We start from the raw sequence: 13,536 nt of genomic DNA, 5'->3' as shown, positions 1-13,536 counted from the left end.
CAGAGCATTGCTGTGTGTTGGGAAACCCTGGTGATGTATCACGCCGGCTCCCTCAGTGAAAGCAGACAGGCAAAGGTGCCCGGGCACTCAGGCCCGTGGGGCTGGCTCCTCGCATCTCCCCTGAAACCTGAGAAAGTGTGTGGCTCCCAGGCTTGGGGAAACACCGACAGCTGCGTGGGTGCAGGCTCTCCGTGGGCGTCTTCAAGTTCATATTTGACCACTACAATCATACTGCTTGCCTTGGGAATACAAGTACTTCTAAACAAGCCAGTTTTGTTCTGAAAGTGTGAAATTAAACTAGTTTCTTTTCGTTTTCTTTCTCTCCACAATCCCCTTTTTTACCAGAGCACTACTCAGTTCCGACTTATGGGGATGCTAGGGCTTGGACCTGGTGCCTTTAGTGTCTTTCCCATGAGTGAGATAGAGAGATAGATAGAGGGAGAGCAAGCGAGCACATATTGGAAGACTCTGAAACTGCTGTTGTTCATAGATACGAGCAGGACTGATTTGCAGAATAAGGTCTAAAGTTGCCCTCAACTTGAGCCTATTAGGTAGCCCTGCTGTGTTTTGCAAAGTTTGACAAGACATAAGCAGAACAGTTGGTGTGTGCAGCCACCTGGAGAAGTGGGAGAGGCATCTGTGAGGGGTCACCCATGGCCATGCCCACTGCTTTGTGCCCCACACCCTTTATGAGCAGTCCCCTCCTACAAAGGGGCTGCCTACTGAGGTGTCAGGGGAAGGTCTAGAAGAAAGCAAGTCACCCATAGTTACCATAAGTGGGACATAGTCTCCTAGTGCTGCTATTATTGTTGTTAGTTTTGCCACTAGAGTGACTGCTGAGGCTTGGTGTCTGCATGACTCTACTTCTCCTGGCGACCTTTCCTTTTCTCTAGAAAAAGAAAAAGACGCATAGCAACATTTACGACATTCCCCCCCGCAGGTGCTCCCATGTGGTCATCCAGGACTCGAACCCCCAGTTCTTGCACATGGTGATGTGTGCAGAACCACCTGTCAGCCCTCCATCTTCTAGTATTTGACTTGATGTTGACATTGATGTTTGGGCCTGAAGCTAAGCCACCTTCCTTCTGCTCCTTGTCACTACTAATTTCTCTCAACGGGTTCGTCCTGAAAAATTCCCCTCAGCAGGCCCCCAAAAAGCTGTAGATGTGACCCAGAAAGTCTTGGCAGGAATGAGTCTTAGTGAGACTTGGCCTAGGCAGTTTGGGGCTGCAGGGGATAAGTGGAGAGTCACATAGAGGGGTTTTGGCTGGCTGCCCGTGTTGGTTCTTTGTGTTTTTTTCTGCTTGTTAATCACTGTATACTATGAGTTTGTTTGTTACATATGAGAGAGTGTATGTGTTTCACATGAGAAAGAGAGAAGCCAGAACATCACTTCAGTGTATACAGGGCTGGGGAATTGAACTAGGAACCTCAGGCATGCAAGCCTGACACTGCCAACTCAGCTGTTATCCTGACTGTAGTGCCCATCCTTTAAAGATTGTGACTTAGAGTCAGTGGACAGAAAGTTTCAAAAATTCAGTGGAACTAAGTGGACCAAGAGTCAAAGATAGAAGTATAAAATTTGGGGAAGTCAGGCAGTAGTGCAGCGGGTTAAGCGCAGGACCGGCGTAAGGATCCCAGTTTGAGCCCTGGCTCCTCAAGCAGTGAAGCATGTCTGCAGGTGTCTATCTTTCTCTCCCCCTCTCTGTCTTCCCCTCCTCTCTCCATTTCTCTCTGTCCTATCAACAACAACGACATCAACAACAACAACTACAACCATAAAAAAACAAGGGCACTAGGGAAAGAGAGAGGCAGACTGGGAGTCCATGTTCAGCGGGGAAGCAATTACAGAAGCCAGACCTTCCACCTTCTGCAACCCACAACGACCCTGGGCCCATGCTCCCAGAGGGCTAGAGAATGGGAAAGCTATCAGGGGAGGGGAGGGGATGGGATATGGAGATTGGGTGGTGGGAATTGTGTGGAGTTGTACCCCTCCTATCCTATGGTTTTGTTAATGTCTCCTTAAATAAAAAATAAATTAAAAAAAACAAGGGCAACAAAAAAGGGAATAAATAAATATATATTTTTAAAAGTATACATTTTCCTTGTGTCAAAAGTCAAAGGGAATCAATCACTAGTATTATTGTCCTTTTTCTAGAATATATGATCTTAGGAGTTTAAAATGTTCTTAGTAATATGGAAATGTGATTCTAAATTTCATTTCTGAGAATATTTAGAATGTCATACTTTTTTTTTTTGCCAAAGATGGTAATTATTAGACGATCACTATAATACAAGTCTTATCAGTTTTAATGATTTCTAAGATTTTATATTTAAAAAACATTATGACATTGAAATAGAAATTACCTGGCTCACCTGGTAGAGTGCATTCTGTATTGTGCTTGGGCCTGGGTTTGAGCCCCTGCTTGCCATCTGCACTGGTAGGCTGCTCTGTGAGCAGTGGGAGAGTCCTGTGAAGTCTCCCCTTGCTCTTTCTCTATACTTTTCATGCTCTATCAAAAATAAATAAATAAAATGGAAACAAGCACGGGTAGACTCTCATGCCTCAGACTCTGAAGCCTGAGGTTCAGTCTCCTGCTCCACCATAAGCCAGAGCTGAGCAATGTTCTAGTAAAAATAAAATAAAAGAAATGGAAAAAACAAATCTGGCAGGAGGGGTTGGATGGTGGTATACCTGGTTAAGTACACATGTCATCCTGTGCAAGGATCTGGGTTCAAGCCCCTGCTCCATACCTGCAGGGGGAAGCTTCACAAGTGGTGAAGCAGGTCTGCAGGTGTCTCTTCTCTCTCCCTCTCTATCTCTCCGTTCCTCTCTATCCTATAAAATAAAATAGAAATAGGGGGTCGGGCGGTGGCGCAGTGGGTTAAGTGCATGTGGCGCAAAGCGCAGGAACCGGCGTAAGGATCCCGGTTCGAGCCCCCGGCTCCCCACCTGCAGGGGAGTCGCTTCACAGGCGGTGAAGCAGGTCTGCAGGTGTCTATCTTTCTCTCCCCTTCTCTGTCTTCCCCTCCTCTCTCCATTTCTCTCTGTCCTATCCAACAACCAATTGCGTCAACAAGGGCAATAATAATAACCACAACGAAGCTACAACAAGGGCAACAAAAGGGGGGAAAAAAAAAAGGCCTCCAGGAGTGGTGGATTCATGGTGCAGGCACCGAGCCCAGCAATAACTCTAGAGGAGGAAAAAAAAAATAAAATAAAAATAAAATAGAAATAAAAAGTGGCCACCAGGAATGGTGGGTTTGTAATGCAGGCACTGAGCCTCAGAGGTAACCCCGGTGGCAATTAAAAAAAATAAAACTAAGAAGAATCTGGCGGGAGTCATAAAATCTTGCAGGTGCAGAGCTCTAGCAATACAAACCCTGGTGGCAGGAGGAAAAGGGGTGGAGATCCTGCTACTGTGGTTTTAAGCTGGTATTTAAAAATGCCTCCTTCTGGTCATCACACAATGAAATAGTCCCTAGTATGTTCTTCTGTGCAGGGCAGACCCAGTGTGTCCTGTCTCTGACCCTGGGGCTCCCTTACTCTCACATTGACCTCACTTCTGGCATGGGTGGGTGGGGCCTCCCCTCTCATAGCAGACACTGCTGAGGTCCTCCAGGCCATCCCATTCTGCCTGGGAGGCTGTCAGACCACAGGGGAGGGCTTGGTCCCAGGACACCTGCCTTCTCTTCAGACTCCATTGGCACGTTGGTTCCCCAGGCCATTTAGGGACGATCTCGGTTCACAGGCGGCTCATACTTCTCTCACCAGCGTGTTCACTAAGGGATGTGACAAAAACACAAGCAGGCAAGCAGATGGGTACAGTGGGGTCTAGAGGGTCCCCAGGTAAGGGGTCTCTTCCTGTGCCCTTGTGGTGGCTGCCTTCCTGGGCTTGGTGAGCCCTGAAATAACTGGGATTTTTATGATGATTTCACTCCATTTATAGCCCTTCTGTCCTTTCAATAGAGGAGAACCCAAAATTCCAGCCCAACAGAGGGGAGCCCCAAATCCCAAGCTTCCTATAGGGTTAAGAGGTCTTTACAGCCACACAAGAGCACTGTTGAGCCTCTGCCAGCCTCTCCCCCTTAGAACAGACACACTTCATTGCCTAGCATAGCACAGAGCTCTAGCAGGCCTTGGACCTGGCAGAGACCAGTATAGAGTGCTTGCAGACTTATATCCACACACTCACCACACACTCACCTACACCTCACACACTCACACATCCATGCACACACTCATATGCCTGTGGTCCTGTACTCAAGGGCACATCCACCCTGGCAGTCCCTGCCCAGGCAAGGGTGCCTGTAAACCCCTGCTCTGTAAACCCTGTCCCTCCCCTGCTCTGCCCAGCCTCCCTCCCAGCACCCAAGCATCTTCTCTGTCACATGCTGTCCACAGTCACCATTTTGCATTTATCCCATGTCTGCATATACAGACATGCATGAGTATACACACACATGTGCCATACATGGTATCCAGACGTGATCCTTGTCTCTGTCACATAGCAAAACACTGTCGAGCTGAGTCTGGTTTGTACATTGTTCCCGCTCAGGAGAGTTTGCTGTCTGTCTGGACATGGAAGTCCCAAGAAGGACATGGAGCTTTCTGGGTGAGAAGAGCACAGCACTGGGTGGACTGGCTCCTCTCCAGAGGCTCCGTGGGGAATACCCCTCCTACCTCTCAGGCTTTTGGAGACTCCCAGTTCCTTGGCTGGTAGCCCCTTTTCCACATTCCACACCAGCAGCCTTGGGCAGGTTTCTCTGAGGCCTGTCTCCCAGTGCCGAGAGCCTTTGGGACCGTTCTGGGTTCCACCAGGATAAAGCCAACACCTGGTAACTTCCCGTTATCTGACCAGGCAACACATTCACAGCCTCCAGGGGCCAGCCTAAACATCTGAGTGGCACTGTCCTAGTGAAAGGGTGTCCACTGACCTAGGCAATCTGAGGCTTGGCTGCGCCTGGGATGCTTCTGCCAGAGGAACAGAAGAGCTAGGTGTACATGGAGCATTCCAGGGCCCACGGGAGGAAGAGGCTCAGATGCACACAAGTGGGTGGTGCCAGGCCCCCAACAATGGGGGCTCTTCGCCCTGCGTGTCTGAAATGCTTTTCTTGTAAAACATTTTCTTCTCGGGCTAATTTGAGATACCAACTCCGCAGTTGCTTTGACACTTTTTCTTAAAAACAAAGGCAACACATAGAGAGAGTTTGGCAGTTAACACACATCACCACGTGCAAAACACAGGTTTGAGCCTCCGCTCCCTGCTTGTAAAAGGGCAGTTTCATGAATGGTAAAGCAGTTCTGCAGGGTGTCTCTATCACTCTCCCTTTCTACTCCCTGCCCCCCCATTTCTCTGTCCTATCAAATGAGACAGAAAGAAAAAACTAAAACAAAACAAACAAACAAAAAACTATTGATAGAAAGTAGGGGCTGCGAGACTGCTCCATGCTATTAGTTGTGCTCAAGGTGTTGAGTTCACTCCACTCCTACGCCCAAGTGCCACATGAATATAAGTGAAACCAGAGCTCCTGGGCTCAGAAGAGCCTCTGAGGACTGGCTCCAGCTGGTGGCTTGCCAGGATTTGGGTGGCACTGGTAGCTACTCTGTGCCCCTGGTGCTTCTGGTTGAGGGTGCAGGCTGCTTTGGGGGTGCTGTCCATGCCTTGGCCATGCTGTCCCTTCCATCCCCAACTGCTGGCCCCCGTGCTCTGGGTGCTTGCTTTAGCTGATGCCCCAGGACCATGCCATGACCCCTCCTTGTGACCCAGTGACCCTTACAGGGTCCTAACACAGGCTCTTCTTGGAACCGTCAGCCCTCTCATCCCCCTCAGCTCCCAGAGGGACATCCCAGAGGCTCTCACTGGACTTTATTCACAAAACAGAGAGTGGTTGAGTTCACATGTCACCATGTACAAGGGCTCTGGCTCAAGGCTCTGGTCCCTACCTGTAGGCAGGGAACTTCATAAGCAGTGCTGCAGGTGTCTCTATGTATCTCCTTTTCTCCTCAAAAAGCAGGAAGGGGGTGGGCCAATACTCCATAGGGTGCTGCCTTCAAAGTCGCTTTACTGAGCCCTCTCCCCCTTTCTCACAGCGCCTTGGTCATCGCCGCCCTGTTTGACCGCAGCGTCAACTGCCGGAGAGCAGCCTCGGTGAGTTGTCCCATCTCACCCTCCTTTGGGGGGTGGGGTGGTTCCTGAACCTGCTGTCCTGCCGGCTGCCTGAGCCTCAGCAGAGCCGAGAGGGGGTCCAGACTGTGGGGGGCAGGGCCTGTTGAGGTTCTGGAGGCCCCTGCATTCAGTGGTCAGCGGTGCATCTGTGATTCTTGCCCTTGTCTGTGGTTACACTCAGGCTATTGTTATGTGTTTGTTTTTTAATTGCTTCCAGTGTTACCACTGGAGCTTGGTGCTGACACTACGAATCCACTCTTCCTGGTGACCATCTTTTTTTCTTTCTATTTTATTTGACAGGACAGAGATAAATTGAGACTGGAGAGAACGATGGGGGGAGGGAGTCACCTGCAGACCTGCAGGTAGAGAGTGGGGGCTTGAACCCTGGTCTTTGTACATAGCAGTGTGTGTGCTTAACTGGGCATGTCACTTCCTGGTCCCCAGTTATTAAATCTTTTTTATGGGCTAGGGAGATAGCATAGTGGTTATGCAAAAAGACTTTGATGCCTGGGGCTTCAAGGTCCCAGGGTTTATCCCCAGCACCACCAAAAGCCAGACCTGAGCAGTGCTCTGGGGAAAACAACAACAACGCACACATTTTTAATATTATTATTATTGCCACCAGTATTATTGCTGCAGGTTGGTGCCAGCACTATAAATCATGACTTCTGGTGGTCATTTTTCCTGTTTTAACTACCACAGTTGTTGCTGGGGCTCAGTGCCTATAGACTCCACCACCATTGATGGCTTCCCCCCCCCCTTCTTTAGTTTATGATAGAGGGTAAGACTGAGGTAAATGGAGACAGAGGTGGAGGGAAAGAGAGACACATCACGGCTCAGCCTTTTGGCTGAGATCAAATGTAGAGGTGCAGCACCACTTTACCACTTGTGAGGCTCCCTTCTGCAGGTGGGAGCTGGGCTTGAACCTGGGTCCTTACACATGGTGGCATGTGTAGTCTGTTAGGTGATACCACCTGGCCCATATACTCAGGTATCTACAGAACTAGTAGGGAAAGGTGCTTGAGAAAATTCTGTAGAGATGGGGGAAGAGGCAAGAGGGGTAAGACACACACACACTCAGAAGACTACTCTGGTGTCTGCAGTGACAGGGATGGGACCCACGGCCTCTCAACACGCAAGTCCTGTGCTCTGCCTGTGAGCCATCTCTCCAGCCCCAATACTCAGAAATCCTTACAGACCCACAGTGCTCTGGCTTGTGCAAGAGGGTGACAGTGGGGCACTGGGTGCTGTGTGAATGGCCCCCAGCACAGGGTTCTCCTGCACCAGCCTCAGACACCCCAGAGAATCAACCCAGGCATGAAGGACACCAGACGGGGAGCCTGGGGCCGTGGTGGAGTCAGCCTGCTTCTCCAGCCTCAGGCTGAGCCCCCGCTGCACACCTGTACACTCGGGCCTGCAGGTGTGCCCACTACACTGGCCCTCAGAGCAGAATCCCATGTGAGGGAAGAAGCCCCAAGATTGTCCAGCAGACTCCTCTACTCCAGGATGCCACATGGCATGGAGGGGAGGAGGGTGAGGCTGCCTTATTCTGGTTTATTTCTGCTGGATTGTCAGGTCTGATGTGTGTGTGTGTGTGTGTGTGTGTGTGTACACAAGTGTGTCTGTGTATGGTATGTGTGATGTGTGTGGTGGTGGTGTGTGCGCGCGCATGTATCTATTTTTGGAACTTGTCGTGAGTGATGAAGGAAAGCTTCCTCTGCATGTGTTGCCTCCTCCTCCTCCTGCTGCTCCCGTCCTCCTCCCATGGGTGAGGACCAGCAGGGACGGAGGGGTGAGAGCACCTTCCCTGCCTCCCTGTCTTGGTGTGGGAATGAATGTTCAGTTTCGTGCCATCAAGTGGAGAAAGTTGTAAGGGTCTTTATAAATGTTCTTTAGGAGGTTGAGGAATTTGCATTATCTTCCAGGAAGTTTTTTTTTTTCTTTTCTGTTTCATTTCCTTCCTTCCTTCCTTCCTTCCTTCCTTCCTTCCTTCCTTCCTTCCCTCCCTCCCTCCCTCCCTCCCTCCCTCCCTGCCTCACTAATCACTAGTGAATGTTAGACTTTGAGAACATAATGAGGTTTCCCCCTTTATTTTTGTTTTTGGTGCAGTGAATTCATCAATTTCCAGATATGAAACTATCCTTGACTTGCTAGGATAATTCCATCTGGTTTGCCAGTAATCTTGTTAAGGATTTTTGAGTCTCATGCTGGGGAGGTGGCCTAGTGGGCAGAGCACAAGATTTAATGTGTGTTAGGCTCCAAGTGCCATCCTACTCACAGCACATACCAGAGTGATCTGGTTTCTCTTATTTATAAAGTGAAGAAATATAATAAATCTTTTAAGAAAATAACTTTTGATCCCAAGGGATAATTGGTTTGTAGTTTTTGTTGGTTATGCTTTTGTTTGGCTATAGAATGAGAGTCTGTCTCATTGGCTTAGTGGAAGGGGCTGAAAGTGTTCACTATTCTGTTTTGTAGAATAATGATTTTCTTTCTTCTAGATTGAGTGAGGCGAGCGGGGGGAGAGGATGCCAGACCAACTGATGGATTACAGCCTGAAATTTACTTTAATGCAGTAGGGGCTGGGCTTGAACCTGGTTCTCAAGTATAGCAAAGAAGTACATTATCCAGTCTGGAGAGACAGCATAATGGTCCCTCAAATGACCTTCATGTTTGAGGCTCTGAGGTCCCAGCACCACCATAAGTCAGAGCTGAACAGGGCTCTGATGCCTCCTCCCTTCACAAGTTAAAAAAAAATAAAAAGAATAAAAAGTGCACTATCCAAGTGAGCTATTTGGCCAGTCTAATTTTAAAAAGATTTAAAAAGATACTCCTTGATTTCAACTTTAGATGTTTGCTAGAAAATCAGTAGTAAACCACCTTTTTTTTCTTCTATTATTTATTTGGAAAGAGCTTATATTGTTGTGTGGTCCGGGAGGTGGCGCAGTGGATGGAGCATTAGATTCTCAAGCATGAGGTCCTGAGTTTGATCCCCGGCAGCACATGTACCAGAGTGATGTCTGGTTCTTTCTCTCTCTCCACTTATCTTTCTCATAAATGAGTAAAATCTTTAAAAAAAAAAAACTTCTATTGTTTGCTTACTTTGTTTGCTGTAGGCATTTTAACCTCTACACACACATACTCTCTCTCTCCCTCTCTCTCTCTCTCTCTGCCACCAGGGTTATTACTGGGACTTGGTGCCTGCATGATGAATCTACCACTTTGCTGCCATCCCTCCCCCCTCTTTTACTAGATAGGACAGAGAGAAATTGAGAAGGGAGGGGGAGATAGGAGGAGAGAGGCAGAGAGACTTGCAGCCCTGCTTCACTTATAAAGTTCCCCCTTGCATGTGGGGGCTGGGGGCTTGAACCTGGGTGCTTGTGCATGGTAATGTGTGTGCCCAACTGGGTGCACCACAACCTGGCCCACTCTTTTGCCTTCCTTTTAGTGAAGGGAGATCTCTCCATTTGGTCTAAAGGTACAGTCAGTGATGGATACTGACTGCTACAAGGGTTGTCACTCATCACAGTTGAGGACCCCTGTCTGGGTCTGCTTGCTTGCTGGTTTCAGTGACAACTCACCATGTTCCCTGGGCTGGCGCCCTTGCTGATGTCTCTTAGGACCATAGCCAGCATTAGTGCTGGGGTGAATATGTGTGGCCAGGCCTGGCCTATGCTGAGTGGCCAGAGAGACCAGCGTCAGCCCCTGGCCTTGCCCCTGTGGGGTTGTGATGTTGAAGCTGTCCCTCTCCCCCAAGAGTGAATCTATGATCTTCTGACCCAAGAGCGAGCCTATATCCTGTAGCTGGCAGGAGCTACAGCTGAGCCTCGGGTCCATAAAAGTCATTTTCAGAGAGCTTCCAGTTCAGTTCCCTTCAGTGCAGGCATAGCCAAGTCCAGGAACCACACTATGTACAACCAGTCCTGAAAATGGCACAGAAATGGCACCAAGAACCCTGTGTCACAAAGATACAAATCTCTGAAGGGTGTGGACCCCAAGTTCCTGAGGTACATGTGATTTGCCAAAGAAGCAGAACAAGAAGGACCTGAAGAAGATTCAGGCCAATAACACCAAGGCCATGAGCTTAAGGGCCAAGCCCGTCAAGGCCCTGGTGAAGCCCAAGTAGGCCAAGACCAACATCCCAAAGGGCAGCAGCTGCAAGCTCAACTGACTCACCTACATCGCTTACCCCAGGCTTGGGAAACGTGTGTGTGCCTACATGGCCAAAGGTCTTAGTCAAAAAGACAAGGCTCAGGCCAAGGCCAAGGCCCAGGCCCAGGCTGCAGCTACAGGGCCCCAAGGCTACACAGTAGAGACCCCTTTCTGCCAGTATGAAGACAGTGGGACTGATGGGACCCCTCGGCTGCTGTTCTCTGTGGGGCTGGTATCCTTCTGTGCTGTTCGTACAAATAAACTTGATTCACGATCTGTTAAAAAAAAAGTTATTTCCAGAGAACGCTTGTCAGGGATATTCAGGTCCTCTCCTGCTTCCTGTACCTTCTCTCCCCACTGTCTTCAGCATCAGCAGATGATTGATATGTCCTTACCTTCCCCCCTGAAATCTAACTGCAGGCAGTAATTATAAGATACTTTGAAATACAGTAAAGATCATCTTTTAAATCTGTGCTTAAAGTTACCTTTCATATTTTTTTCTTCTGTGTATTGTAAGACATTCTTATGGGAAGCAGCAATAAAGTTAAGAGTAGTGAAATCTTCAAGAACCAGTTGGAAAGAAGTAAAGTCAAAATATTTCCCTCCCTTGTTCAGTTTCAAGTTAAAATCCTTTTTAAGTTACCAGAGAATTGTTTGCTTAGGAGTACTGCTTAAGTGCGCCCCTGCTTTCCCAGGAGATGGGACATACAAGAGTGGAACGTAGCCAGATGTGAGAATGGGAGGGTGGAAGTGCAGTAACTGGGAATGGAACACCTTGACCATGAAGCTTCTTTCCTATTTGCTGTCGGTCTACCCTGCTGTGGCTATGGATGGGCCCTGTGCCCAAGCCTGTGAACTGACAGGATGAGGTCACCCTGTCACCTGCCTGGGATGGGACCCTCAGCCCCACAGGGGCTCCTTTCACTTGTGCCAGGAGCTTCAAGTGTCACAAGTGTGCCTGGAGCAGCTTTGCTCCCTGGGCCCTGGTACCACCTGTGTATATGAGTGTGTGTGTCATGCATGTGTGCATTTGTGAGTGTGTGACAGCTGCTGGACAAGGCAGTGCCAGCTGTTGTTATAAAATTCCCAGGAAGATGACTTGGGTGCTTGGCTTTGGTTTAACCAACTGATTTGGCTGTCTACCCATTTTTATAATCTGGGACCTTAAATTAGGCTCCGGGTGAACTCCCAAGTTCACAGCTAGAGGCCATATTGCAGGATGTACCTGATCTTTTTCAAATTCCTGGCATGTGGTTTTTAAAGAGCACTAGGACACAAAAACAGACCTGACAAATTGCCCTTGAGGCTCTGCCCCAGCCAACAGTGAGGACTTTTATCTGAAGAAAATAAAGCCATGCCCTGCATTTGTTTGAATTTTCTCTGGTGTTTATAGCAGAAAGCAAACCTCACTCACCCTGTTTGTTCTCTCTGCTCCTCAGGCTGCTTTCCAGGAGAATGTGGGAAGACAGGTATGGTGACTTCTTTCTTCATTCCTCACACTTCCTGTCGAGGTAGAAGGACCGAAAGCTGCCAGCTTAGTGTGCTCCCACATTGTTAGATGTGGGTAAAGATTCCCTCGAATAAGGTGATACTTAACACGGTGACAGCTGGTCGGTCACAGAGTCACTCAGAATGTGACCCAGGCCAGTGCTGGCAGAGTTGGAAGTTAGTAGTGTGTCTTATAGGAAGCAGATGTGTATGTAATTTCTCCCCCGTCACACGCAAGAGCCTTTCTTGCTGAGAGAAATGGTGACAGAGGTGAGGGTCAGTGAGCCTGGCACTGCCAGAGATGAGACCCCTGCACCTCCCATGGCTGGAAGGAGCCAACCATTGACCTCACAACCCTGAAGCTTACAGCACCACAGAACACCCCTCCTCCTGCGGGCCCTGACCTCTCATCCTCAGCCCTGCATCCTCAGCAGGGTGGCAGTGATGCCCACTGGCCTTGTGGCTGCCTGGTGAGAATGGCTGGAAGTGAGAGCTAGGGCTGTGGAGGCAGGTCTGGGCTGAGGATGAGGGTATTTCAGGCAGGGGTGTGTTGTCCGAGGGACAGATGGGGTTCAGGGAAGAAGCAGTAAGTGATGGAGCCAGCTGCCAAGTGCTCAGGGAGAAAGTGGGGAGGGGGTGCAACTCAGAGGAGGAGAGGGAAAGGAGGGAAGGAGGGGAAATGAGGGCTGGGGAAGGGAAGATGGGTCAGTGAGAAGGGAAGTGGGTGGGCATGGAAAGGAGGCACAACAGTTCCAAGAAGGAATGCTTGGGTATTTGGAAGAGGCTGAGCTCACTAGCAAGGTGGCTCAGGCACCTGTCTCTTAGGGTACCTGTCCCCAGGACCCCTAAGAGACAGGTCAGCATCAGGTAGGGAAACCAATAGCTCCTGATCTAGGACCTCCTGACACATGACACTTCCCTTTCCTTCCCTGGGGCAGGGGACAGTCTCCCTGGAAGGGTGGGAGGGCACAGGGAGGAAAGCCAGCTGGGAATCTGCAGTGGCCATAGGCTGCATGCCAGCCTGCATGTCCTCTCTAGCAGCCAGCTAGGAGCCAGGGTCCAATCACTGCCTGGAGCTGAGCTTCACAGATAGGAGCTGATATCAGTGTGAGGCCGGGTGTGGTGGGTCAACATGCTCAGGGCCTAGGTGACTGGTGGTTGGAGGGGGTGGTAGATGGGATGCTGGCCTGTTCACTGGACCCAGTCTGAGCACCAGGAGCCCTGGAGGCCCCTGCCTGTGGTGTCCCCAGCCTCGCCTCCTCATACAGTGCCCAGGAGCCTGTGGGCCGAGTCTCTGACAGAGCTGCAGTGATGCTATCTGTCGGCCTCCAGTGCAGGCTTAGGGGCTGAAGTGGCAGCAGAGGCTCTGTGGATGGAGGCTTGGCTTAAGGCTGTGCCTTCCTGGTAGCATCAGGCTGCAACTCCCCATCAGTCACAGCATAGATCAGTACGGATCCAATGAGGGGATGCTTCTCTGGTGACCCTGCAGCTAGCTGCAGTGCTGCAGACAGGGTGGGCAGTGGTAGAGAAGGAATATGGTCTGAGTTTAGGGAGAGTTCGGGTGCCCTTGGGGTGCAGAAAGTGTTTTAGGTGGCAGGAGTCCCCGTGCCAGCTCCTGGCCCTTATGTTCACAAACAGTGTCACTGTGACATGGCAGCACATCCAGAGGCCCTGGGGAGACAGCCTGTAAGCACAGGGTGGGGCCAGCCAGTAGCAGGTCTGGGTT

General features: G+C 49.8%; 1 protein-coding gene across 6 annotated transcripts in view; it reads left to right on the top strand.

Moving 5' to 3' along the window:
- The window catches only part of TBCD (tubulin folding cofactor D), a 176,579-nt gene that overhangs the window by 116,910 nt on the left and 46,133 nt on the right, over positions 1 to 13,536 (top strand). For 4 of the 6 annotated variants that reach the window (XM_060171679.1, XM_060171681.1, XM_016188752.2 and 1 more), the window contains 2 exons: positions 6,095 to 6,152; positions 11,762 to 11,791. In XM_060171679.1, the coding sequence (XP_060027662.1) occupies positions 6,095 to 6,152; positions 11,762 to 11,791 (88 nt within the window). The remainder of the gene's footprint in view (positions 1 to 6,094; positions 6,153 to 11,761; positions 11,792 to 13,536) is intronic. The other 2 variants (XM_060171682.1, XM_060171680.1) reach the window with 1 other exon arrangement.

Source organism: Erinaceus europaeus, chromosome 14 (assembly GCF_950295315.1).
Source record: "Erinaceus europaeus chromosome 14, mEriEur2.1, whole genome shotgun sequence".
Classification (NCBI taxonomy): domain Eukaryota; kingdom Metazoa; phylum Chordata; class Mammalia; order Eulipotyphla; family Erinaceidae; genus Erinaceus; species Erinaceus europaeus.
This window is presented reverse-complemented; position numbering and strand designations above follow the sequence as displayed.